Source organism: Drosophila santomea, chromosome 3L (assembly GCF_016746245.2).
Source record: "Drosophila santomea strain STO CAGO 1482 chromosome 3L, Prin_Dsan_1.1, whole genome shotgun sequence".
Lineage (NCBI taxonomy): Eukaryota > Metazoa > Arthropoda > Insecta > Diptera > Drosophilidae > Drosophila > Drosophila santomea.
The window spans coordinates 9,837,297-9,865,263 of NC_053018.2; the positions used below are offsets into that span (position 1 = coordinate 9,837,297).

General features: G+C 43.8%; 1 protein-coding gene across 13 annotated transcripts; it reads right to left on the bottom strand.

Annotated features, from left to right (window-relative positions):
- Positions 1 to 201: 201 nt before the first annotated feature.
- On the bottom strand, positions 202 to 27,891 carry LOC120447937 (serine-rich adhesin for platelets). 13 transcript variants are annotated; one of them, XM_039629607.2, is made up of 14 exons: positions 27,469 to 27,891; positions 19,734 to 20,316; positions 16,716 to 16,965; positions 16,200 to 16,451; positions 15,624 to 15,873; positions 14,550 to 15,505; positions 13,556 to 14,492; positions 4,973 to 5,390; positions 4,356 to 4,523; positions 3,396 to 3,551; positions 3,222 to 3,259; positions 2,317 to 2,338; positions 2,020 to 2,028; positions 1,388 to 1,528 (listed from the first exon to the last, which is right to left on the bottom strand). In XM_039629607.2, the coding sequence occupies exons 2-14, from the start codon at positions 20,256 to 20,258 to the stop codon at positions 1,523 to 1,525; spliced, it is 3,987 nt and encodes a 1,328-aa protein (XP_039485541.1). In that variant the 5' UTR covers positions 20,259 to 20,316; positions 27,469 to 27,891; the 3' UTR covers positions 1,388 to 1,522. The 13 variants fall into 13 exon arrangements, with proteins under 13 accessions (XP_039485539.1, XP_039485538.1, XP_039485537.1 ...); XM_039629608.2 differs by having other exon boundaries at positions 1,424 to 1,525; XM_039629609.2 differs by lacking the exon at positions 2,020 to 2,028.
- Positions 27,892 to 27,967: the final 76 nt, after the last annotated feature.

Consider the following 27,967-nt stretch of genomic DNA (forward strand, 5'->3'; position numbering starts at 1 on the left):
AGAGTTCGGTCTCAACTGAGGATCCGCGAACAGCCGCAGAATGCGAATGGAAATGCAAATCCAGTTTGGTTGGAGCAGGAGGAGGAGAGGGAGGAGGAACCGGGTTGCAAGCCGGTTTGGGGCGTCATCAATGGGATCTCGAGCAGAGGGCCGGCCACTCAACAGCTGTGAAATGCCTCCAAATCAAACAGTTCGTTCATCTTTCTCTATTGATAGGTAGTTTCTATAACTTTAATAGTGGTTTTCATACAGTATGCGTTACATAATATCGGTTATTATTACTTGACGATTATTGTGCTCTTGGAGAAAAAAATATTCCGTTTCGCTCTTATTGATTTTCATCATTTTTCCTTTTTAGCGAGAATGGTTTAGACATATTGTACAAATTATGGGAATAAATCGTAAGAAAACAGAAAGAAAGAACTCACTAGCTTAGACTAAAACTTAGGCAAAAACAAGTAACAATGCAAAATTATCTAGGATCTATTTTAGATTATACATATATAAAGAGTATATAGCCCTTGTGCTAATGGGTATTCCGTTTTTGGAGGCTCTTGAAAATGCTCAGATTGGCGGATATTAAATGTATGTATACGATTATATCTGGCTAACAAAGTTGCATTTGGAAGCCAAAACTAAGCCAGCAGAAAGACGGTTAAATTTAAGTTTAACATTATATTGAAGCAATGGACATACATATACGTATAAATATATGGAGATATTTAAATTACATTTCTAATACGAAAATATTTTACTAAACTGCTTGTCGCGGGCTCTTCGCTAAGATGCAAATACATATCGCTTACATTAACTAAGATCTTGTACTAGGTCTATTTTCACAATTATTTGTAAGTTTTCTATTTCCATGTGGAGCGCCTCCCAGAAGACTTGCGACGGCAAAATTAGATGTGGTTGTGTCGATACGATAACTGAAAACTGGTATCCAAATCAGACTATAGTTACGGTTGGGCTTGTCATCTTGTTGCTGTTGTACAACGGCTGATAATGGGCACTCGATCCGCTCTTAACACTCTGACAGCCATTGGGGTAGCGCATCTTGACCACGTTCGCATTTTGGGCCAACGAGGATGTTGATGAGGAGGACGACGTTGACGACGTTGATGAGGAGCACAGCGATCCGGTTGATGACTTCTTGAGCAGCGGCAGTGCCTCCCCGATTAGCGTAATCCTCACCGGCTTGGAGGCGTTGCCATGGGTCGTGGGCGTGGCCGTTGGCGTGGGCATGGTCGGGATGGTATCCCAACCGATGGAGGAGCGTCGTGGGGCATCGGGAAATGCCGCCGCCAGCTGCTGATTGTAGTTGGTCAGCGTGGTGGAGATGATGGTGTGCCGGCGGGTCTGGCTGATGGCTGGACAGGATTTATCCGGCTGCTGCTGCTTCTGCTGCTGCTCATGTTGGTTGTGGTTGCTCTGGTGATGGCGGATTATCGTGGTGGCTGCCAGCGTGGAATCGTGCAAGTGGAGCATCGGAAAGTGCGTGGTATAACTGGTATATTCGGGCTTACTTCTGCGAACAGAGAGATGGGGATTAGTTGTTTGTTCTAGGATGTTTGTTTACTTTCTAGAGAGGAACCATTAGCTTTGTCCATGCCATATAAGATTAGTAATGTTGAGAAGATGGGCAGGACACCTATTTAAACTGTTTTCAATTTCTTTTAAATTATGAAATCATTTTGATTTTAATATTTTTATATTTCGAAATCACTGTACTTGTGGTAATAGAGTTTTGATTTGGAATTAGTAGAAAGATAAAGGTATTTTTTTTATTAATTAAAGCTAAGGCGTTTAAGAATGCTAAAAATTGGAATTTCAAATATGTTCCAGACTGCGTTGGTATAAATTAAAAAAAAAACCCATTTTAGGGGAACAACTGTGCTCATTGGCTAAGAATGCTTATGATTCATGACTCATCTGAATCATCGAGGTTGTATATATATTTTTCTTTCGACCCATCCCATCTTCTCGACGTGTTGTGGGTTAATTTTTAGTTTGCATTACCTTGGGACTCTATTTAATTGCCGCATGCAATTAAAACGTTTCACAAACAGTGTTAAATTTTCAGTGACAAATTAGTAACGTTCTTAAAGCTTAGCTTAGTAACTCGAATATCTTAGACAGTTTAAAGCTTAGTTAGGTATCAGTTGATGGTAGTTAGTAAATGCTTTTGGGCATTGGGTTAGTTTCTCAAGTGCACGAATTACAATTATCTATACAGTTGTAGCTTAGGTGTAGTATACATATAAGATTGATGGCACAGAGCACAATGATGGCTAGGATGAAATCACAAAATAGTACCTGTTGCTCCCCAAATTGTAGTCTAAATAGCGTTCGGTTAGTGTAGAAAGAGTTATTTGTTTGAGTGTATGTGTATGCAAATTCCATGAGAGCATTGCGAATGGGGAAGAAAGAAAATTTCAGATGGGTTAAACGGGGCGAGATCTGGTCTATTGTTAGTTAGATTTGAAAAATGGTAATACCGCCTCCTGTTGCTGCTGCCACAGTCGATGTTGCAGATCTGCAGACTTGCAGCTTTCAGCTGCAGCTACTGCAGAATCAGCCCTAATTAGACTGCTCCAATTGCAATTTGCTGCCATTAACGTCAAGAGCCGCAAAAAGTGGCCAACTGATTTGCATGCCAGCGGAGCGTGAAGCCCGCCGAAACCGATTCCAGCAGTAAGTTGCAACGAGCTACTAGCAACTTGCAACACCAACTGACCAGCGGCAACTACACACAAAAATTCAAACTAAATGAAGTTAAGCTCCTACAAAAGTAGTAACAAAATGTAATTAAAATTTAATTAATTTATTAAAAGAAAATCAAATAAAACATGTCTCTTTTTCTATGTTCGTTGAACATTGTTTATATTTTTTATCGCAATAAGATTACAATTTAAGCCAAACTGATGGAGTTGTAGTAAAGCTTGTTAAATATTATTTTCCTATATTTATTTAAGCAAATGTAAACCACTTTTTTCCAAGTGCATTTGCCACACTAACGAGCAGAAACAGGCGGCAGCGTTTTGTATTAGTTTTGTTAGTTTTGCGGCCGCGCAGCTGCGGTTGATGAAAAGCCCCCAAAAAATTACAAGTATTACACAAAATGACCGAAACACAACAAAATGCAGTAACAAAATAATAGGAAAACAAGTAAATAATGTATATGTGGCCGAAATTGAGAAGAAACATGAAAGTTTGCCTACCTGGACAAACCCTCCGCACCAATGGCAAGTGGTCGTGTCTGTGAAAGTGGAATCGGAATTGAAATTGAAATTGTAATTGCAATTGACGATAGCTTTCGGTTAGTCAATGTTGTGCAAACACATATGATCGGAGAGATATATATGTATCTAACATATGTATATGGATGGACTTACCCGCTCCGTTTGGGTGGCCATGCTGATGAGCTCCTTGCCCTGATCCCCGCCAGATGCAGTTCCATTCGCCGCCGACTTCTGCCTCTTCTCGGCCTCCAGTTGCTCGATGAGATCTCGCTGCAGGCGAATGGTGCGATCACGATCGTCCACTTGACCCTGGAGGAGCACGGGGATTGGACAGCAGGGTAGGAGGTAAGGAGGTAAGAGCAGAGATCAGTAAATGTCAGTTCACTCTTGTGGAGCGAGCCATGAAAGGTCACTAGTGGTTATATATCTAAGCCAGAGAGTGTGAAAATCATATCTATATAAATATGCAGGTTGGCAAAATGCTATCTTGGCTTAGTTTTTGCTTTTTAAGACTGTCATGCTTTGATTATTTTATATAAGAGCTTCTTTTTCGCTTTACTTAGAAGCCAATTGGTTTTTCTTAATCAAAGCATATACTTGAACTAAACAGCTAGAAACAATGTATATTGAGGAGTGTAAATATGGATTTGAACTATTCAAGGGGGCAGCTAAAATCTTTAAAACATTCTACACTTTCTTTAAATTTCATTAGGAATATTGTAAAGATTTTTCTCTGCTCCTTTGATGCTAAAAAGAGACATCTGTTCATTTATAGGGTTTTTGCATGATCTGTGTTCTGTGTCAAGTCAAAGTGCAATATCAACACGAAACTATGACTGTATTTATATAAAACGTATGTATATTGTATTTAGAGATAGATGTACAATAAGCATGGGTATAGTATACGCATGATTGGATATATTACATGCTACATGGAGTAAGATGCCATGTATCTAATAAACATTAAAGAACAACAGCGAGATAGTAAAAATGCGATAGAAAAGTCTTGTCCTGCTTCGAATTGAATCGATATGGAATCGAATCGATTTGAGACCCAGTTTTAGTTTTCTCCCGGCTTAACGAGCAAACGAAATGCAAAAAACGTGCAAATACCTGAAGGTAAACCACCTGTCTACGTAGATCCGATAGCTCCTGGAGTGGATCCTCCGTCGTGGACGAGGTCAAACTGGCCAGATCGATGTCATTCAGCTGCTTGCTATCCAATCCGCAGGCGGCGAACAGCTGAACGTTGTCGTTCTCGAAGGGATTGAGCGTTTCCGTCTGGGAAAAGAGGTAATGAAAACCAGTAGGTTACTTTCCACTCATCACTATTCCACAGACTCCCACAGAGATTGCCTTGGGCACAACCAGATGGAGTCGGCGACGTACCCGCTTCAAATCAAAACCTGGCTCCTTTTGGGCCTGGGAGTGCAAGTGAATGGTGAGTGTGGATGATGATAGTGATGGGTGTGCCATGGAAAAGTGTAGTTCAAAGGAAAATTTATGAATATACCCAAGAAAGTAGTTTCTTTATAATAACTTTAAGCGGTTATATATATACTACATAAACTGAGGAAAGATTGAATGTTATAGAAAAGGTGGTGACCTACTGAAGAGATGTTTAGAGGGTTTAATCATTTTGAAAAGGAAATTATTAACTTATGCTTATTATATTTTCATGTTGAGTTAAGTCTTTGTTTCTCCCCATTTGCTTATTTACTCATCATTACCTCCTGGAGTATTCGCCGCAGTCGAAGCAGCTGCTTCTTGAACTGCAGCACATCCTGGATCATGGCATTGCGGAAGGACTTGTCATACAACATTAGATCGTCCGACGAGCTGTGCAGCTCTCCCCCGCACCGCTGGGTGGATGTTCCGGATGCAGTGGCTCCACCAGCACCACCTCCACCTCCTGCTCCCAAGCCCAGATGCTGCTGCTGCAGGTGACGCTGCCGGGGCAGACTGGCCGTGGATCCCGACGAGGTCCTGGAGTTGGCCGTGCTTCTCTTCCTGGCCGCCGCCGCCGCTGCCGAAGCTCCGCCGCTGTGGGAGGATCTCAGGCTGTTATCCGAATCGTTGCCGGCGAGCTGCTGGTCCTGCAGACGGGAGCGGTTCAGCAATCTGGTGGCGCGCGCAGGCAGTTGGGCGCTGCAAAAGCAAATAACATTTTAATTATTAATCAATTTAATAGAAAATACCATTTTAATTAATATATAAGTAGAAGTATCCAAGAGTATGCCTGTGATATGTTTCGTGGGCCTGCGGCGCACTGCTGGCCATGAAGGTGGCATAGTGGTAGTGGAGGTGCCGCTGCTTGATGGCCATGGGTGAGCTGGTCCGCTGCTGGCTGCCCAGGAATCGGTTCTCCGACGTCTTCAGATCCGTGCGCACTCTTCGCACTCCACTGGGCGAGCAGTTGCTGGTGGACTTGTCCGCCTCCGACATCGTCCAAGCTGACAAATCGAATATCTTTGGACTCCTGCCTGCGATTCTAATGTCCCATGTTGTTGCTCTGCGGGAATGACACAATCGCGACATGCGCAGACCACCAACAGCTGTGTGGAGACTTTGTAGAGCAGAGCCCCGTACACTGGCCAAAATCGGGGATATAGTTTGATTTATAATATATTTAAATACTGAGATACTGGGTATTTGTGTGCTTCTTTACATAATTGACTGTTTAAATTGCCCTAAATAATTTGGAGCCCTGTATTCCCAACTATAGTAGTTAAATGCAAATAGTGCAGATGTAAATTGACTCGGGTTGCTTCTAAATGTTTGAACTTTGTTGGCAAGTGTAACCTCTGTCTGGGGGGTGAGTTTTGCCATTATTTAGTCAGCTTCAATTAACGCGCTCGCAATGAAAGTGAAATGCCATTGATTAGGGCCTGGCCAAGAGTAATGCTCGGCCCGCCGGTTGTCAATTGGCCATTAAGATGGGTTGGTGGGGGCAGGGTGGATGGATGGTGGGGGTCAGGTGGCGAAGTAACCTGCACGACATGAATGCTGGAAATAAATCCACAGATGCCTTTCTGGCTGCCTTTCAGCTGGTGAAAGTCAACTGTTGCGTGTTGCAGACACCCAAAAAATGCAGGTGAAAAAGGGGGAAAGGGGGGAAAAAGGGGCAGCTCTTACACATGCGCAGTTTCAAATTTCAAATTTCACGGCATAATTTAAACAAACTGTTGAAAACGGTAACAGAAAGCCAAACAAAAGGGAAAAATCATTCAAAATTAGTTAGCTCATTCGATTATTCACGCTTGTAAGCGAAGGTTAATGACTAATGGATTCGGATTCGGATTCGGATTCGGGGTCCACTGCCTTAATACCCGCAATTAAAACGATATATTCAGTTGGTGGGCTGCATTACGACAGTGAAATTAATACGAGCATACCACGGAATTTGTGAGACTTTCCTCTGCAGTAGCTCAATTATTCGAGTTCACGTCGCTAACCAAAGAGCCAAGTGTAATTGGCTCTCAGGGAACTGGCACGGCGCAATTTGAATATTTTGAATCAGCGAACTTTGTTTATGGCCGCATTAAGATGATCGCGAATCGCACGAAATGGACTGTGAACAATTTTCAGCTCATCTGGAGCGGCGATGAAAGTACGAGTTCATCTTCTATTGTTCCGGGTTCCCCTTCTATTTTCTAGTGGGCTTGTCGGCATTTTCATAAAGGTTCTCAGCACTTTTTCATTTTAATTAAAACCAAATTCCCCGCTGCGATGGTTTCGATTGCATCCGGTAAGAAAGATTGGACAAGCTGATACAACTTTATTTGCTGAGTATAAAAAAGTTAAATTTATTTAATCTTTATAGCTTGGAGAAGATAAACTATTAATTAAATAATGAGAGTATATTAATAAATCTCAGTTTTAAGGCCAATAGCTGTTGTAAGCTAATAAACAGTTTGGGCAAATTTGCAACACAAATCCAGCCGAAGCCAAAAGTTCACTCGTGTGTTTCCAAACAAAAAGCAATTAAAGTGTACATTATGTCCAAATCATAAAACACAAAATACACTTTCCAAAAACCCACACACAACCGCCAAAGCTGGCTAAATTCCACATGTTTTGTGAGTTTCGCACGCCAACTTTATGCGGTTTTTGTACCATGAATATGAATACGAATATGAATGCAGCAATGAGGTCTGAAGAGATTCACCGAAATTAAAACAATACGAGTACTTTGCACAACTCAATTCCAATGCAGCGAAACTCCACAGGCGGCACTGCCGGATATTTCGAACTCCAAGCGAAAAACAAAACAAGGCGATTGTCAGACGACAAAATGCCTGTCATTGCAACAAGTGCAGCAAATGGAGTTATATGTGTGTCCATATAAGGAAGTATTGCCAGGGAAGCAGAAAAGAGGGAGTCTAACGATATGTAGACCATTAATTATGCGATTCATTGGGAGATATTGCCAATACGGACATATCTAATCACAGGTGGTGTGGTTGGTAAACACATCAATTGGGTTAACATTTACAGCACAAAGTTATAAAATGTAAGATAATTATATAGCATTTACTACTTCCAATACCTCTTAACAATATGTTGAAGTAACCCGCTTACCCCGAAATTTGGAAATAAGATCTTGATAGCATTTCGTCTACTGCTTAATAACATTACGTGATGAACATTTGAGCACATAATTCTCATTTCTGGCGATAAGGTCTTCCACAAAACCCCCGAAAATAGCCCCATGGCTACGCACCTGCTTTTCAGCTACCTTTCTACACATTTAGTACAAATGTGCCTCATTTGTGGCTGCACACGCGCCACTGCCAACGGCAACTGTCGCTAACTTGGCTAACTTGGCTGGCTGCAACAGTTAACAGTCGACATCCAACAATGACAAGTAACCATAATCATAATCATAGAGCGATCCACGAAGCTGAGGCGTTGACATTCACTACTCGAACTTCACTTCCAGCACAACGGTACTTATCAATTTGTGCGGCAAAACGTCATTTGTCATAGAGTCGCAGACCTTTTGGAGCTGCACATAGATAGTATACTATGGTATGGTATTGTATGGTTTGGTATGGTATGGTACCCATCCTTATATACGTACACTCACATAGGAAGGGGAAGTGGAAATGGAAAGGCAGCTTCATTAGAGGCCCGAGGAGGAGGGGGCGCGAGCTGCAAGCCACGCAAGTAATGGTAATGGCCATAAAAAATAAAGAAATAACCAACATTCTCACACGACCGCCTCTGATGAGAATCCGGTGTGTATCTGCCCATGCGCAGGGTTCTCTGTTCCTCGTTCCTCCACGCAGAGAAATACTAGATCTTGGTCAGGAGATTAACGCTCAAGATCAGTTAATGGGTTCGAAATGGACAGCTTGTCTGGATTCCAAAGTTAAGCTCAAACATGCATACTTATAAAGGTCATTACTACTGATTGAACTGATTCAAATGCCAATATTTTTGGGTAATGATCTTTTAAGTATATGAAACTCTTAGATCCAGCATCTTTTTCCCATGAAATGAAATATCTTTCAAGCTATGAAATTGAATGCATCATCTTCAAGAAGTTTATTGTTCTTTGCATAACAATTATAGTTCTCTTTTTCTCAGTGTGTGAGCCGGGGATGATGATCAACGATGGTTAAAATGGGGATATGGGCAGAGTGTGTGTCTGGGAGTGGGGAATTTGGAGTTGGGGAGCACTTTCGAGGCAGACAGGTAGATGGGAAGGTAGGCTGCAGCAGCAGCAGTTATCTGTATCTGTATTTGCACTCGATGGTTTGGTATGTCCGTAGTTTGTGTGGCAAACATTCTGTTGAATTATGCATGGCGATGGCGATGGCGATGGCGATGGCGATGTGATGCGATGCCATGGAGATGGGAACCCGTACTCGTATCCGTAACCAAAACCTGAACGCGTCGCAAATGCAACTGAACTTGAAGTGGCTGGAAAGCCATAAAAGGGGGCCACCTCGACCCCCGAAACCCCGCAGTTTGCCCTCTCTCTTTTTTTTCTTTATGTGCCTGATATCTGTAATTGTTACGTTTATGGCATCAAATTCCAAAAGATTTTCCAAACGCTGCCTGCATTTGCATGTGACACACTTTTTAGCCCATTGTGTTGGGCCTACTCCTTCCCTCGACTTTTTGTTTTAGCCCTCTTTTTTTTTTTTGCCCTGGGTTGCATATCGAATTACGCAAAGCTAAGAGCGGAAATCATCACCCACTTTGGCTACCACTTGGCTAAGGTTTCTGGGCTTTCGGTAGCTTCTGTCTGCCTTTGTTAGCCCTGCCAGATTCGTAATGCCGCATTGCACTACAGTTCTCAGCGACAGTTGAAATGCAGTAACTGAAACCAGCATACGCTACACTTATTGATATTGTTATCTTCAAAATAGAACGATAGATAGTTATAGTACTAAAATCAACCAAAGATAGGTTATACTTCAGACCAACTTTTGTATGACTAGGAAATCGGAAGACCATCTTTTCTTAGGGTCATGATAGGGGAGCTCCACCTTACCTCTTCTACTCACTTGAATCTGCGGGTCTAGGCCAAATGCCAAAAGTATCCCAGGCAAAACGCTCGTTTCATTGACACTTGTGCCCGCGGCGTGTCTTTTGTTATGAATGCTGGTTGTTTTTCGCTGGCGTCGGCGTTGGACCACCTATATGTATTTGTATCTGAAGCTGAAGCTGAATCTGTATCTGTATCCGAGTCTGAGGCTGTGGATGGGTAGGCAGTATGTGGATTTGTGGCATGGAAGAGGCAACAGTGCGTATCACTGGAGGCGACGACTGCCTGCGGTCACTGGCTCTTGCTTTTGGTTATAATAGCTTAGCTTTTTTTTTGTGTTTTTGGTTTTGTTTCGGTTATTAACAACGCAATTAAATGGGTCTACGCAATAACTCCCACGCGCTTTTCGAACAACGGCTCTTGCACAATTTACCCATTTACAATTGCCTTTATTGGCAGCGCGCTTCAAACCGATATTGCTGATGGAATGATATTGGATTACGAATATAATTTATTATTTCGCACAGCTGGCCGCACAGTACTCAGAAACAGCACCGAACCGCACGCTTTGAGATCTTGTTTAATACTGGAGCCGAAATCGAAGTTGGAGCCACCGCTCGAGTGCCAATGGAGTGGTATTGTATGGCAATGGAACGCGACAGTGGGCGACAAAGCGGTTTCATGGCAGCAGAAGTACTGGAGGTCCGTAAAAGGAAAATAACTTAAGGGGTTATAAAAAAACTCAAATAAGAGTTTCCTGAACTTAAGTATTTACAACCTAAATATTTTGTGGAGTCCGCTAAAGTCATAAAGATAAAGACGTCTCTCTCTCTCTCTCTCTCTCTCTAACATGTGAAAAATCATTCCAAAGTTATTTGGGATCATAAAAAAAATAAAAATAATAATAAATCAATAAATTAATCAGAACATCTTACTAACTCCAATAATCAATAACATTTCTGTTACAAGCCCCACTGTAATTGGTTGCTGTTGTTACCAATGTTCCGTTTTCCCACCGTTCCCGCCAGCAACAACAGCACCAGCAACATCAGCAGGCAACACCAGCAACATCGCCGCCTGCACGAGCAACATGTACCGCGAGCAGTGGTAAGAATGTTGCTGGTGGGCCGAAAGAGTTGGCCATGTGGGCATGGGTATGGGCCGCTTTTGTTAACGTTCTTAGAGTGTGTTGCACAGCCGTTAGACGAGGTTAACTGAATGAAAAATGGAGAAAGAAAGGAAGGCAGAGCCAAAGCGACAGCAACAGCAACATCAGCAGCCATAATATTTATGCGCCCGGAATCTCTAGATTGGGGATCACAATGGGGCTCTTGTTGCATCCGCGTGAGCGTGCTAACTGAGAGGCAATAATAACTCAGATTGTGTGGGCTTGGTGGAAGGGGGAGAGGAAACGATGGAGGTAATGACTCATGCAGCGGCCAAGCGGGTAAGCCAGTCTCAAGGTTAATCCACAAGTGCGGTTTTGCATGTGACTGGTGCTTTTATCTGCAAGTATCCGCAAGTATCTGCAGCTGGCTACTTTGAAATTGGCCTTCTAATGTCGGCTGGAGACTGAAGTAAAAGGAAAGCCAATGTCCCGACGCAGGCGCATCTATTGGATCCATCGAGTGACAGGTTAAACCGCAACAACACATTTAGCCATGGCCAGCGGCGTTTTGCAGTTATTTGGCTGTTGGCTGTTGGCTGCGAAACAGGTTCACATACTATACACACACACACACATACTTTGTCTTTTAGGCAGACAATTGATTTTTCCTAGCAATAAAGTTTTTCCCAACTTTTGGTTAGAGCCAGAAAACGACTCCATCGATGTGAATGTCGTGCCGTTGCCGGTTGTTGTTGCTGGTGTTGCTGGCTGATGTTGCTGTTGCGACTGTTGCGCTGGTTCGTTGCCATGACAAAAGAATGCGGCACTCGCCATCAAGTCTCCGGCCAAAGTCAAAATGTTATCTTAACTACGACCACGATTTGGCCAGAAAGCCAAGACCCAGTCTGGAGCTCCCATAGATGGAGACGGGAACCCGGCCACACGGAGAACAAGTAAACAATCGCTGTTTGTACTAAAAATAGCTGATTCTTTTAGCTTTCTATTGAATCTTAGACATTGACATATAGTATCAACCATCATCATTTGTGATTATTGAAATACTGATACTGATACATATGAATATAAAAGTTGTGGCTGATATAGAAAAGGTTTTGCATAACTTTAACTAGTTAATGCTTCATATAAATAAGTAATGTAAACTTGTCTGTATTGGAACTTCTAGCAATATAAATGATAAGCCTAAAAGAATACCTAATCAATAAATGTAATATTTTTTCCAGTGCAGTGAAATGGGAAGGTGGTGATGGGGGCAGGCATAGACAATTGGAAATGCCAAGTGCCGTTGCCGTTTGGTCGCGTCTTTGGCTTTGGCTTCGCCCAGAATGCACAAGGCCCACAAAGAGTTGCAGTTGTAGTTGCTGCAGTTGCTGCAGTTGCTGGCTGCAGCATTTTGGGCCATAAACATGCCCCAATGGATAGCCCCTTCTCCTTCTGGTAGCCGGCGCTAAAAAACACGGCAATTGGGACCGACAACGGAACCTGCAATGGGAACGTTGAGTGGATGGATGGAACCAATGCACCAATGGAGCAGCGTAACCTTTGGCAACTTCGGCAAACATAAGGGCGAACCTGTGAGTGCCAACCTGTCCTTTCCCACTGATCACCGATGTCTGTCTAATTTTGGGCTAATTTCAATTTCCATTTTGATTTCCATTTACCCTTCAAATACAAGTGGGCACTGCCTCGGGGGGATGGGGGGAAAAGGGCGTGCCATGCCAAAGCTGTGAGCTGGCCAAAGTAAATTGCATTTGATTAACCCCAGAGCGCCCTTTTGGCAAACAGAAACGAGTAAACAAAGAGGCAAACACGTGGGATTCGCTGGCTGTTTGTTTTGTTGGCTTAATCAATGGTTGAATATTTCTGAATGTGCATGGAACTGGTAAGTAACTTTAACACTCAGGTGGTGATTAAATAGCAGTAATATTATGGGTAGGACAAAGAAATTATTTTAAACTCTGTAGAAAGTTTCTATTTAAAAAATCTCTTCTGTTTGTCAGGAAAATTCAGATAGGCAAAATTTTAAACTAATTGTAAGATTTCTTTAAGCTTTGAGTTAATTTATGTATTTTTTTTTAACTTAGAGTTAAGTTATGTATTACCTCGAAGTTAGTCATCAATTCCTGCCTTTCTAGGGCTAACTTGAGTAATCACTTACCGGCCGGCGGAAATTTGTCGGGCAGCCAAAAAAAAGAGAGAGGAAACCTGCGCTAAAAAAGGGGAGAGGCTGCTGATTGATTTGCAGCTCCTCGAGTGAAATTGGGTTGCAGTGGGGAAAAGTGCCGGGAAAATGCACTTAATAATATTCCAACAGTCGCTGGCCGTCTGCCAACTGAAAAACTAATAAAACCAAATCAAAGGCAATTCAAAGCGTTACCGCCAGCGCATTTCTGACCCCATGCAGCCAATTCAATTAGCTTCGTATAGGTGGGGGGAATTGAAATTATTCCAAAATAGTAAAATGCTTTTATCAGATACAAGATACATTCAGGGAGGCAGGATTGGTTTCTGGGAGCGTAAAACCGCACTTTCAGGTCAATTTGTAGTTCAGAGGCCGAGTTACAAGAGGTCATCAATATATGAAATAAACTTTTGATCCATTTCTGGAAGTTCATCACTTGATGTTTGATTACTCCTTGGGTAATCGCTATAGATAAGATAAGATAAAAGATATAAGATAAAACTCACCTAATCCTCTCCCTTGGTCCTCCGCGCTGCCTCCTTCCGCGCAGCAAAGTATTGAGCTCCTTCATCACATCACTGCCCCTGCGCTCCAACTCAGATAGAAGTTCCGCCTCGGTCTCCGCCTGCATGGGATCCACATCCTGACCACCACCAATCTTGTGAAGATCCGAGCCACTGCGACTGCGACCCGTAGAACTGGCCATGTGATCGATGGAGTCCACACTGCTGTTCATGTCGAAGTCCATCATCAGGTCATCGGAGCAAATGGACTCGCATGGCGATAGAGTATCCAACGATTCGGCTCGATCCATAACTGCCTTGCGCACCGCAGCCGGCGTCCTCAAACTCAACTCGATGGCCTGCTGCAGAGCGGTACGAGCCTTGGACTGACTCTTCAAGGATCGCAGGGATCCAGTTTGGGTGTGGGTAAGGGTTTCCATCAAGGTGGGCGTATCGGTGGCCACCTCGTGGGCTTCGCTGTTGCACAGCAGAGCCGGCTGATCGGCGATCTCATCATCTATGAGATTTCCGCAATCCGAACCCAGAGAAAGGGAGTGGGATGCATGAGTGGGTGTGCCGGGTGAAATGGGACTTCGCCCACCTGGCGGATCCAGATCCAGTTCGAGAACCGGCGAAATATCATCCAAGTCGATGTCATCGATGTCCTTCTGCTGACGCTCCTCATTGAGCTTGTGCTTCTGCAACTTGCCACCCGCCTCCTCGGAATCCTCGGTGCTGCTGACCAAACTATCCGTGGGCGAAGTCTCGTCATCCAACAGGAGGCAACTGCTACTGGCCAAAGCCAGCTCGGCAAACTTGGATTCGTTGAGAGCATTGTTGAAGGAGCGGGGACGCGAGGTGCCTGCCTCCCGATTGTCCACCAGGTGGAGATTGAGCAGGGACTCCTGGCCCACTTTGGGCGGAGTTTCCGTCATTGAAGCTGGTGAGGATTGGAGTTTATACAAAAATAAAGCCAAGAACCAAACGAAACACTTACAGATTGTGCTAAACTGCATGTCAGTGTGGATCAGACTGATCTCATCCAGACCCAAGGACATGTCCTCCTCCTTGTCATTATCACGGGGATTTTCCGGAGCCTGGGTGTCACTACTGATGCTCATGCTCATGCTGCTGCAATCCTGGGCGGCCAGAGATTCACCCGCCTGGTGACGCCAATTGGAGGCCACTGAGGATTGGCTCTGATGTTTGGCACTCTTTTCGGAGGTGGACGAGTCCAAGTAGAGCTTCTCTTCATCCACGCTCTCGCTCTCATCGGAGCCGCTTGTCTTGGGTTTTTCCGAATCCGGATCCTGCTCAACCTGGCAACCCGGAGTCTCCGCCTGACGTCGCTCGTAAGTCTCCCGACTCAACACCGTATTGGATCGCACCAAGCCCAGTAATGGCAGAGGGATGCTCTGACTGCCATCAGTGGGTAACTTGGGTAGTGCCAGCGGTTCCACAAAGGAGTTGGACTCACTGGAAGGCGGATCATCGGCATCGCGCACCTCGAACGTGTGCCGTCCACTCATCACCATCTTCAGGTTCCTGGGCCTGCTTCGACTCCTCTTGGAACCCACCGAGCTGCCCGAACTGCTGTCCAACGCCATGTCCATGCTGGCTATCCCCGAGTCTGCGCTAATCTCCCTGCTGCCGGAGAATCCGCGTCGCGTTGAGTTATTCGTCAGCTGCTTCACGCTCTTCTGGTCAAGATGACGCGACTGCGGTTGGACATGCACCGAGGTCAGGGGATGTTGCCTGGAACTGGTGGATATGTCCTTGGCCCTGGCACCTGTCGAATGGGCGGGCACGGGTGACTGCACACTGCTGCTGGGCGTGGTTGGTGTGGTGGCTGTCAAGCTGATGGCCACCGGGTACTCCGGCCTGGGCAGGCTCACTGTCTGCAGGGTGAACTTGGCGTAGCTGGCTGGAGTGGGTCGCGGTGTGGGGCGAACTCTGGAAAAGTTTACAAGTGTGGTTTAATATAAGCTGGTATTTAATATTAATTTTATACGTAGTCTTTATAAATTATTTTCCATTCCAGTTGGAATCCTAATCGACTATGGTTACTCACATGACATTGGCATGCATGCTGGCCAGGTTGTTGTAGTTATATCTCGGCTGCATGGCTTTCGATCCCGTTCCCATACCCGATCCGGATCCGGAACCCGACGTTTCATCCGCGATCTCGCCGAAGAACTGACGCCGCTGGTACTCGATGGTGGTGTTCTGATTCAGGTTGAACGTCAGCGTTTTGGGCTGGGCTATTTTGGGCTCCCCATCGCCGGATCGTCCGGCATGTGCGCTCTTGGAGCGGCGTTTCACTGCGGGAAAATCGAAGGGAGTTTCGTTTGTTACTATATGATTATATGATTGGAGGAAAAGTGGGAAAATTTCTATTTATACCCGTGATTCGTAGAGTAAAAGTAACGGGTATCCAATAGTCGAGATACTCTACTATAGCGATCTCTCCAGTTTATCTTTTTAATTTTATTTTTGTTTGTCAATTTTTATATCAATAGAACATATTGCAGAACTTTCTCGTTTGCACTCCAACTAGCTGAGGTATCTGATAGTCGGGAAACTCGGCTATAGCATTTTCTCTTATTTTATTTTATTTTATTTTTGCAACCAGCAGATAGATACTCACAATTGCTCACCAACACCGGACCATTTTCCGCTCCACGTCCATTATTGTTATTATTGTTGTTGTTGTTGATGTTGTTCTGTGCATTGGCCATCGATTCCGATTCGGAATCCTCGCTGGGCGCAGTGAAGCCCGCAGAAGAGGGGCGTGGCACCGCCCCACGATAACCGAAACGCCCGCCGGCCGCACCTGTCGCCAAAGTGCCAGCTTTCTGGACAGCGGCGGCGCCTACTTTCTCAAAGTGAACGGGCACAGCTGCAGGAGAAGGGAAGGAGAGGAAAGGAGACGATTCCGATGAATTGTTGGCATGTCAACCCATTGTTAAATTGGCCAAATTGTCGCCAAATTAAAAAGCCATAATGCTTGGTCGCCCTCTTTTTTTTGCCATCTAACAGGGTCTTATTTCTACCAATTAAAGAAAGCAAAAGCTCTTTTATGAAATAGGGGTGGTGTTTTCAACCACCTGGTTAGTGAACTTTGCAATTATTATTGCCAAGAAAACTGCGCAAATCCACCCACCTGCATTTCCGTTGTCATCCTTTGTGTCGGCGGTGCGATTTGCGCTTTTGTCGCCGCCTTCCAGGAGTTTCTTGAACTTCTTGGGCGTCCCATTGAGCTTCTTGCGGAAACCAAAGGACATGGCGGTGCCTTTGGTGTGCACCGTCTGATTCTGTTCCATCGCCTCCGTGGGATTGCCATTACCATTTCCGTTGCCATTGTGGTGGCGGCGACCCGACTTGCTGCCCTGCTTCTTGCTCTCCGCCTGTCCCTGTAAAAATGGGTGGGAAAGTGGAGGGAAAGCGGTTAGGAAAAGCGATTAGGATGAAAGCGAAACACATTTGCAATTCGGGTCAGCACAGATGAGAGGCCCGAGGAAACAAAGGAGCCTCGAGGACTTCCCCAACAACAGACAGCACACAAAAGGATACACAGCTATTAGCTAACTACATGAGTCACTCGCTTCTACGAACAATAACTATCTGCGAGATACTTTTCATGGAATCATGATAACCATCAATATGGTAGCCTATATACGAGATGTGTTTTTGTATGGTTTGCTTCTAGGAATACGAGAATTTGCGTAGGATGTTACAGTGTACTACTTTATAAAGTAGTATTTATGATAAGCTCGGTTGCATATGCAATCATTTTTTATGCCATTAAAGTAGGACCTACATAAGTATTATTTTTTGATTGTCATGAAATATGTACAACCATCTTAGAACACATTTAATTGAACAATTGTAGAAGCACAACTTTGAACAACGTAGTTATACGAAAACATGAACGAACTTTAAGGAGATACTTTATACGAGACAATGATCTGTGAGATATTTTTGCGTTGTAAGTGCCGTTCTAAAAGCCATATCTATGCGCAATTTTTTTTTAAAGCAAACGAATATTCCAAGAAGGAATCTATTATTGCGGTACCATAATGACTGCCTCGACTTCCGCGTCGTTGGCTGCGTCCTCCTCGACTGATGATTTGTGAAGGTCCTGCTCTAGGAGCGCTTCCTTATCATCGATGCTCGGCTCTTTGTAGTCACAATGCGGCTCCTGCTGCTGATCCGAATTTTCCGCACTCGGCTCGGCGACCCCCTCGTTCAGCTGCTGTGATGTGAGTTTTCCTAGTGATACGACGACGACGGGATTGTCGCATTCATCCATTTTGCGGTTTGTCGGCGAAGGAACTCGCTTCTCCGGCGAGCCTCCGTCCGTTTGCTGCGCCCCCGGGGAGTCGTCTTGATCCTGGTACAGAGAAGGTCCACTCTAGGATGCACCAGTTCGGCAATGCTCATGACACACGGCCGCCACACGGCGCACAAATTACGCCATTTATAATTGCACTTGGCTCAACTACACACAAATACACAAATACACAGATACACAGCGAGTGCCTGCCAGTGGTACACCCACACGGGGGTCCTTGAAAATCCTCACGGATTGCTGGAAAAATCTTTCGCAGATTGCTCGCACTTTTCAACGCCTCACGTTATGCAAACGTTTTTCGCACTTATATGCCACCTTTCTATTTGCAATTGTCTTTCCGATTTTGTTGTTAGTTTTGGTGTTATTTTTAATAGTTTTGCTTGAGTTTTTTTCAGCTGCGGCAGAGTGGCGTCGATTTTTCACTTGCGAAAGCACGGCAAACGGAAAATTGAATGGCGAGCTGAAAATTCTCACGGAGCACTTGGGTTTCCCTGTGTTCTTGTGGTGGGTCTGGTCGTTATGCTCTCTTCAGCTTGACCACTGGGGGAGAGTGTGGAAAATAGACAGAGAGTTTCCCAGTGTTTGCTCATGCGCAGAACGAGGAAAAACAAGTGGCTGTTGTGGAGTTAATGGTCGAAAATCGGGGGTGGCTTACTGTGGCGCCACCTAGCGGCGGACATGGTGCTTAGTTGGGAATTGAACCATTTTTTACTTGCTAATGTAGATAATGTAATGTATAAGTTAGTTATTAAACTAGGTGAGGAATTATGAAATCCGTTTGAGGTTTGTTAGAAAAATGTATGATTTCTTCAAGCTCGAAATATGAATTCTTTAAGTTTTTGAAGCTGCAGTTGTAGAGTTAGTATGTAACTTATGAATGCATTAGAATTGGAAATGCCTAATACTTTTTATTACTTTTGTTACACAGATAGGATAATGCATCGATACAGCAAATGTAAACCTTTTTAAAATATGTTCCTGTATTTAATCAAATACTATAAATTCTTAACTAATCTTTTTGTTTCATGTACATATGTAAGTGGGTGGTAGGCTTGGTTTTCCTTACTTGTATATGTACATTTAGCGAATCATGTAAAATGCAGGTGTAATCAGCCCCCTGAGACATTAGCCAAGTAGAATAAAATTTGGTTAAGGTCAACTGCTGATGGGAACGAAGGGATAAAGTGCTTCGCTTAAGTATGAAAGATGATATGTGGCGAGGGGCCCATTTCTGACAGCCACATCCTCCCCTCTCACCTACTCGCTTGTTTATGCAAAATTACCTTGTAATAAGCCTTGGGAGAAAAGGAATATGAATATGTAAGACTAAAATGCGAAGGGAAGCGCGGTGGTAAGTGTTTCGAGCAAGTGAATCAAGGCCTTGGGTGGTTAGGCTAAATTTGCTCATTACATTCAGTTTTATGTAATGTACTGAACTCCATATAATTGAGTTTGTTACATGTCCCGAAGTGACAGCATGTTTAGACAGAAAATAGGTGGATAAAGTTAGAAACTAAGCAGAAACTATAGTTCTTCTACATTTCTGAATATTTTCTGTACACTACTATTTACTATATAAAGGAGTTCTGATTTGGTTATGTATATTAATTTATATATAACATCCCACCAGTTCCCATTTACTTTCTTCTAGAAACAATGACTATCGAGACTCACAATTGTCTGGCAGAAGAATAGATTGTTGACCCACAATCGGTGGCATCACACATTTTCGCCGCACTCAACTTTGCCGCCCAGAAAACGCAACTTATTGATAGTCCATCGCCCGAAGGCTCAAGTGAGTTGTAAACATTTATCAATATTACTCACCACCGCCGCCAGCCAGCCGTTGTTCTCCACGGGTAATTGAGGTTCTGGCCTGATTCTGGCCTGATTCAGGATGTGGTTGCTCGTGTAGCTGGATGTGGAGGATGCATGCTCCTCGATGACCTGCAGCAGTTCGTGCAGCAGGAATTCCTGGCAAGTGGAGTACTCCGGTTCGCTGGCTGATGTCACCGGTTCCGCTGGGGCAATGGCGGCATCATTGTAAAGGGACTCGATGTGCAACACGGCCTGCTCCAGCTCCTGCTCCTTCGCCAGTTGCTGCTCCGGCTGCCTTCGCCGGCTTATAGTGTAATAAAAGGGTTCCTCCTCCACCTCCACCTCCTCCAACTGGGAGGATGGCCCGGCTGCAATGTATTCATTACTCCCTGTCAGCCGTTGCCAGATTTTGTGTGCCTGGGCCAAGTCTTCGTGGGACACTGCGATTGTCAATACAGATTGATGATGCTGCTCTGCGTCTGGGGATTCAAGTTCGTGGAGCGGAGCCGACTGCCGGGAAACACACTTGCCCATGGCATCTTCTGTGGTCTGGTGCTTTTTTTGCTGCGCGAAAGTCCTCCTTCTCCTTCAACTGCAAAGAAAAAGTAAGAACAAAATATTACCAAAATGCGTCTGCGATTTGGGGCTTCTCAATTCGTAATAACTTCTGTCATTTCCTTATCAAACTGACATTTGAATAATGTAAGACAATAGGTCTTCTTTAAATGGGTCAAGGATTTGAGTGAAATGGCAATCAAATCAATAGAAACCCTTTGTGTTTTTGAACGATCCGATTTGAAGGTTTTAAGTAAAATATCAAAAATATTTACATTTCTGAATGAAGGTACAATTATTATTTCTTTCAAGGCTTAAACACATTTACATTTTTGAATAAAGGTGCAAATGTTATTTTTGACCTAAGCGTAAAGTTATTATAGATACCTTTTCTTTCTGACTAAAATTTGAAAAATCCCTTTTCCTTCTGACTACAATTTGTATTTTAAAATGACACTAGCGTCATTAAAATTAATACAAATTACTTAATTAATAGCTTGGAATATATGTATGTATTTGGCTTATTTTCCTAGTTAAAACAGCGTGAAACTAAAATAAAAGACGGCTATTTTTCCACGTAGCAATGAGTTCATGAGAAGATTCAAATGAGTGGGTGGGTCATAAGATCCACCCCGCAAGGCATATTGATATGCTGTGAGCTTGTCTGACTTGCGGTTGGCGTGCTGGTAATGATACACCTGTACCGCCAAACCACCAAACACCCCTCTCTCTCCCCCTCCAAAACCCAATAACAAACCGGAGCGCCGAACACCAAGCCCCTTGGGCCAGTCCATTGCCATTGCATTATGCCGCGCTGCACGTTTTTTATTAAATTTTATTAGAGTGCCGCCGCACATGCACGGAACACGGAATACTGAACACGGACGAGCAGGAACGGACCGACCCCAGGATGCGGATACGGACCCAAACTTCTTTCATGCCACCGAATGCACTGTGCGAATTGGGGGGAGTAAAACACAGAGGAAAGGCATACATACATACATACATACGTATTCACGCAAATGGAGGCAGCCTTTGGGAAAACTGAAGACCTGAAGACCTGGCCGGCAAGCAGCATTCTCATCCAAACCCTCTCTTCCCTGGTTAACATCACTGCGAATCCTCTGCCTCATGTTTATCCTGCTCCTCATCCTGGAGCCAGTGCTCCCTCCGTTGCTTTATGGCGTATTTGCCGCATAACAAAATTTACACCCACCGGGAGCCGTCGACGCGTCGGTGCACTCAATGGGGCTGCCCTTTGTGCCGCTTGGTCCCTCGCACCGGATCCAGCCATATCCACTAGGTCGCCAGCTTCGCCACTACTCGATACTCGATAACACCATTTCTTCCATAATGAATTTAAGCGGGAAATGCATTTTGGCCAATGCCATTTGAGTGACAGGGCTTATTCGGTAGGTAAATATATATGTATATTTCACGTGCCAATGGACTTCAGTTTTATGGATTGCTCGTAAAGGCAGTTCTTTCAAAAATAAAATCCATGAACCAAACAATCATCGTCGTCACGTGTTCCTGGATAAACATAAAGTGCCATGCTTTTCTGGACGTTGAATGCGTAATTGGTTTAGTCAAGCAATGGACAACTTTAGTTTTTACTTAAGCAGCATTTTAAGCCCCTATAATACTAAGAACTTTGCTATTGCTGCTTTAGCTTTACTAAACTTGAAGTTTGCTAACTAACGTAAAGTACAACTATTAACTCTCCTTTTAGAAGGGCATTCCAACTGCTGTGTTCTACATCATTTTTACTCGATCCAGCTGTGCTTATGCCTGCTTATGTCGTTTGGCTTACTTACATTTGCCACGGCTTTGTGCTGCATAAATTTTCAGTGCCACGCCCCCCCAGCACACACAGCACCCATCAGCCGCCCACTGAAGGCAACGTGGCTCTTTTGTGCTAACTGCCAACTTTTATTTGCTGCCTTTTCACATAATGAGGCAATTTTGCAGTTTGTTTTGCGCGAGTTTTCACTTGTTACTCTTCCATTTAATAAGCCAACGGCAAAGGCAAAGGCAAAGTAGCAAAGGTAGCGCCAAAGGAAAAGCAAAAGGAAAATCAGGTGCTGTACGCGTTGTAACTGTTTCGGTTTCGGTTTTGGTTTTGGTTTTGGACCTAATGCAACATTTTGTATGCGCGAGGGATAAATCCCGGCAAGATCCCCGATATTGGACGCATATGCAAATGGCTGCAGCGCAGGTAATTATGCGCATAAATAACTCCGATTGTTGGCCAAATACACTGCAGTGTGAGACCTCAAGTAATGCCCAAGATTGGACAAGTGCGCCTAGTGGGGCGGTGTTCGTTGTCCTTTCCCATCTGGGGTCGCAAGGATATCCTGCGGATGTGCCATCGGTTTCCCTCCTCCTCCTTCTCCTACGCCTCCCGCAGCAGCTCATGCATAAGCATAACCATTGCCCACTTCCAATCGATGTGGCATGCAACAGCTGCTCGCTTACAACACTTCGGTTCGCAATGGTCCATGCATTTTAATTGTGCAGCCCGGCAACGAAAAAATGTCGAGTGGAATGGGCGCACCACAAGGACGCGGATAACCAACTCCTTGGTGGGGATTAAGCTATGGCTTTACTTTAAAAATGCATTTTTTAGTTGCTTTCAAAACTATCCACTAGAGAAAGGGGGTACCTTAAAAATGTATAACATTTAATGCAATAGGAAGTATTAAAAACAGAAATATTCAACTAGCAGAGCATACATATATATTTAAATGTTCATCTCCCATTTAATTATTATTATTATTCCGCAGCTTCTGCTTAACATTTTACGCCAAAGGACACTGAAAGAATTAAACTATTAACATTCGCCGAATGTCCTTTGTTTGCGGCTCCTTTAAGCCCAATTTGTGCGAGTGTGCAAGGACTTTTACTGGTATGCCACCACATGCGTTGGTAATATGGAGAAAAGGGAGAAGGAAAGGCGAGTGGAGCTTCTATCCAGTTAGTTGGGATGACGGGGCCAAAGTTTTGTGCCATGATTAAAACGAAACCTCGCCAAAGTTGCCACCGCTGACAATTTTAATGCAAACAAAAACTTGCTTCTCTCTTTTCTTGTGGAACGCTGACAGCGGCAAACAAGAAGGAGAAGAAGAAGGCCAACTTATTTTTGCATGCAACGCTTTTTGTGTGCCAGCCATTTCGAACCGCCAAGCCACGCCCCTCCTGTCGTACCGCCCCCTTTTCCACGCCATTAATGCAAATTGACGCGGATACAAGTCGCTACAGGTGCCAGATCCGTTCAGGTAGTTCGTCCTTTCGTCCTGTTGGCCTGTCGCTCTGTTGGCCTCCTGGTCTGCGGAAAACTTCTGGCAATTCACGCGGACATTTGCGGCTTTTCTGCCGCCGAAAGCAATTGCATTTTGGTAATTGAACAAGTCAACGCTTAATTACAACGCACTACAGTAAAACACCATAACTGTCTGCGGCATTGAAGGCAACATCCAGCCAGAACATTTTCATCCAAACAGCGAAAGGCGAAATAATTTCCATTTGAAATGCGCAAAAATGAGCAATTTTCATTTAACCCTTTTTTTTGTTTTTTGAGAGCATACGACCACCCACAGTTGTTTTCACCAGTTTTTGTGTGGAAACGTTTTAATTGACGGCTCATTTTGTCTTCTGGCAGTCATTTCATTGGAAAACAGGAGCGTAGTTCAGACCAAAATGTATGCCGAAAAATGGGTTTAAAAATATGGCTTAAAGTGTGTTCGCAGAAAAAACTCTTTTTAAAAGTCTGAAAAAGTATGTTTTATATCCTGATAAAGTAGATCTAAATATACTAGCACTTCCTGGAAAACTGGAAAGCAATTTATATGTTCAAAATGGTTTCTGCGCGTCTCTGCTCATCAAAAACTTTTGGTTTGTATTTTATACAAGAACCGAAAACAAGTATTCCCTACCACGCTCGCGAACAATTCAGCAATTTATCGACCGAATCACTGACAAAAAAAAAACAGAAAAAAACACGCAGTGAAAATGACTTAAAGCAATATCAGGGGACAGTGGATTGTTAAAAACTGATCTATACGCTTGGTTATTGAGCAACTTTGGCTGCGGCTGTCGATGGCTCAAAGCCTTCAGCGGAAAAATGTATGGCCGAAAGCAAAGCAAACATGGCGAACGAGCAGCGGTGGGCCAAACAGATAGCGCCAGTAGACACTTGATAGGTTTTTTTGCGGAAAACCCCCCCAATCCGCCGCTTTTGACCCGCTACCCATACACTATTGGCCATAAATCAATTTTTCAAAAATGACACTGGGAAATGGAAAAAGTAAGCTCAAAGCTGGGCGAATATTGAAAGCGTCCGCTTGCCTCGATATAAACCGATACTCGCCCATGAATTGTGAAACGTAGCAAATATATGCATGCCTGCATACATATCTATACATGTAACACACAAAAATATATATACTCATATATATATGTATATGGTTATGTATTAATAAAAAATGTATGTTTGGTCGTAGCATTTTTTTGGCATCCTTAGAGCACGGGTATTTTTTATGCTATCGCCTGTCGGTATCGTTTCGTTATTTTCATTTTTTTTTTTTTGGCTTTGCAAATCTTTGCAGCTGGCGTTGAAAGTTTGTCATCATAAATTTTAATATTATTTTCGCAGCAAGCGATGCAACAGGAGTTGCAGCCAAGGAAGCGATGCAAAACTTGCCAAGGAAGCGGATTCCATAGTTCGGCAAGTGGGGAAATAAGCACATTAATGGGAAAGGGGGGAAAAAGGCCCTCCTTTTGGAAATTTCCAAAAAAAAAAACCCAGTGCGGCACACGCGGCGTATGCGCAATGCAGCAGGAGCGTCTGATTCGAAAAATTGGAGAACTGGGCGCTAGGCAACATCTGGATGTGGGCGTTTTTGGCCCCCAAACGGAAGCCCATATTCCCCAGCTTGTGTGAACCGAATACCGAATGCTGATGAGTGCCATATAGTGAATGCATATGAATGAATTACAGCTCAACATCAGCATCTCCCCACCCGCTTCAGATCCGCACTTTTTAGCCTGGTTTTGGCCTTTGAAAAGCGGCTGAATGAAGCTGGCTGGCTGACTGGCTGACTGGGTGGCTGACTGGCTTTGGCGGCATGAATTGCATGCAAAAGATTGTTTTGCATAGATGAGTGAAATCACCGGGCACATTTATTGAACCATTGCGCCTGTGCCTGTGGCTGTGCTCCACCTGGTGACATCGGAGCGAAACTGACATTGATTGGTCCTGAATCCTGAGCCTCAAAGGACTAATGACAAAGAATCAAGGGGGCGATCAATTATTCTAGTATTCTCAATGGGCTCGAATTCGTTGGATTGATGCAATCAGTTTTTTCCTCAAAGGGTTGCTATGAAAAAATAGATTGAAATGCCAATGTATTTTAACAATAAACTTTTCTCTATTCCCGATGGATTCTAATAATTTTTAAGACAGAAACAATTTCATATTCAATATTTTAACTTAATTTGAAATTTTTGATTTCAAGAACAATACGCATTAGGTTTGGAAAAGTGGAATATGTTATGTTATGTTTCACATCGAAATGTTTATTATTTCCCTTTATTTAATTGCATGTGTAAATTTATCATAATTAAGCATAAAATGCTAACTAGTATAAATGGAATGCTGAAGTCTAATCAGTCACCGATCATTAAATATTTGTGCAGAATGTTTCTTAAGCGTAAATCGCTAAATTGCCGGCAGGCCTTTCGTTTCAATTAATTAAATTCCCTGCACATTCGAAAATTGCCTGCCAGTATGCTAATTATTAGCTTGGCTCCTCCCATACTATATGCATATGGTTTTATGCCTTTGGATTTCGGCCTGATTACCGGACATTGGCTACCGACTGCTATCGACTTTATTTGATATTCACCGAAAATTATCCGAGCAAGTTTGAAGCTGCAGTGATTTGTGAGTAGTGAGTAGCCTGCAGGCGGGCAAAGACTTTCGAAATCCAGCGATACGTGAACTGAATGTGAGAGGCCAAAGGTTTAAGCCTTTAAGTGATGCGGCAAGGTCGTGGCAGTGGGTGTATAGTTTTGGGTGGGATTATGAAGTGTGTTTTTGGGAGGAGATGGGTTGGATGGATGAGTTCTCCTTGGGCTTATTTGCATGCAGTGATTAAGTGACCGGGTCATAAATGCAGTCTGGCAGTATGGCAGTCTGGCAGAAGGGCATTTTGGCCATTTCAAGCACTTCGTGCACTTCGGCCCATTTCCAAGGCAACCATAATGCCTGCCACTTAATTATTACTTAGTCTTTATTAACATGGCTTATGGCTACGGCCGGCCTCTCGCTCCCGATTAAAGCCATCAGCAGAGCGTGCAGTTTGGATTTCATTTCGTTGGTTTTGGCTTAAAATAATCTTTAATGCGAGGCCCGGTATTTGCAAATTGTTGCCGTCGTCTTCGCCTGCGTTTGTTTGTCAATTTGCGTACTTAAAAACATTCTTTTATATAAACACAGGCCGGCGAAGACGACGCACACAGCACAACACAACACAACAACTCATCGTCAGTGTAACGAGCCATATGTGTTGTGCACACAATAATTACGCAATTGGCAGGAATCCCCACCCCTCACTCCTGAAAACCCTCTCCATTTTGGGCCTGGTTGAGTTCGTCTTTCGCCCGAGAGACGAGTGTGTCATCAAATTAGTTTTAATTATACATTATATTCGTTTTGCACACATTTCGGCATTAGCAGGAAGCACGCGTAGTGGGTGTGCGATGGGTGTACGGTGCGTATGCTTGATATTTGCCATGGCAATCGATTTGTATGCCCGGCAGCACTCCGCCGGTTGTTCTTGTTTAAACAATTATGCCACGCTCATTGACTTTAGGCCCAGGCCCACGGGCCAGGCCAACAAGAAGCATGGATGTGGATTGGATTTCTGGTGCTCCAAGCCTGAACCAGATATCTAATATGCATGGCATTCGGAGGGAAACGAAAGTAAGCGCGTCAAGTGAATGGTAACTGCACAGCTCAAAAAAAATGCTTACTAATGGGTCATCGGTGAGGAATTTCAATTGGAATCTCTTATCTCTGCGTTGACCCACTTCGCTTATAATTAGAATTTACCTCACAAATGGCAATTATACATAACATGTTCATAGCAATGCTCTTAGTGAAATACTGAATAAGTTGTATGAGTACCTTTTCGCGCAGTGTACTATTGTAACGATGTCAGTTGGGGTGTCAGTTTCAGCCACAGATTTGTCTCGGCATGCATAATAACCATTTTTCACCCGCAGACCCACCTTTGCCTTATCTTATCGCTGTGCACATACTAGTATGTACATATGTATGTATTTTTGAGGCCCGTAATTAAATTGAAATTTCTGAGAACACTTTGTAGTTTTCGGCGCACTTGATTTGAGAGTTTAGCACGACGAGTTTAAGTCAAGTTCCACCTGTTGCTTTTCTTTGTTACTTCACAGCGCGACCTTGAAATTTGCGATTAGTTTTTCCCTTTTTTTTTTTGCTTTTTGCTCATAACACTACACTGCCAGTCATGAGAGTCGCGTCATATTTGCTGTTATTATTAATAGCCAAAAGCGTCGAAGGCGTCGAAAGCGACTGACTGCGGACTACGCACAAGACTCGAGACCCGAGTGGCCAAGAATCTAAATCTACAAAGCTGCGATCGCGGCGC

Excerpts from the sequence above, each read along its gene's own strand:
- LOC120447937 (XM_039629603.2), bottom strand. The coding sequence starts at position 20,258 with ATGGGCAAGTGTGTTTCCCGGCAGTCGGCTCCGCTCCACGAACTTGAA. Across the intron at positions 15,874-16,199 it reads TCCGGTGTTGGTGAGCAATT|TGAAACGCCGCTCCAAGAGC; the intron begins GTGAGTATCTAT and ends ATTTTCCCGCAG. Across the intron at positions 4,524-4,972 it reads TGCGGCGAATACTCCAGGAG|ACGGAAACGCTCAATCCCTT; the intron begins GTAATGATGAGT and ends CTCTTTTCCCAG.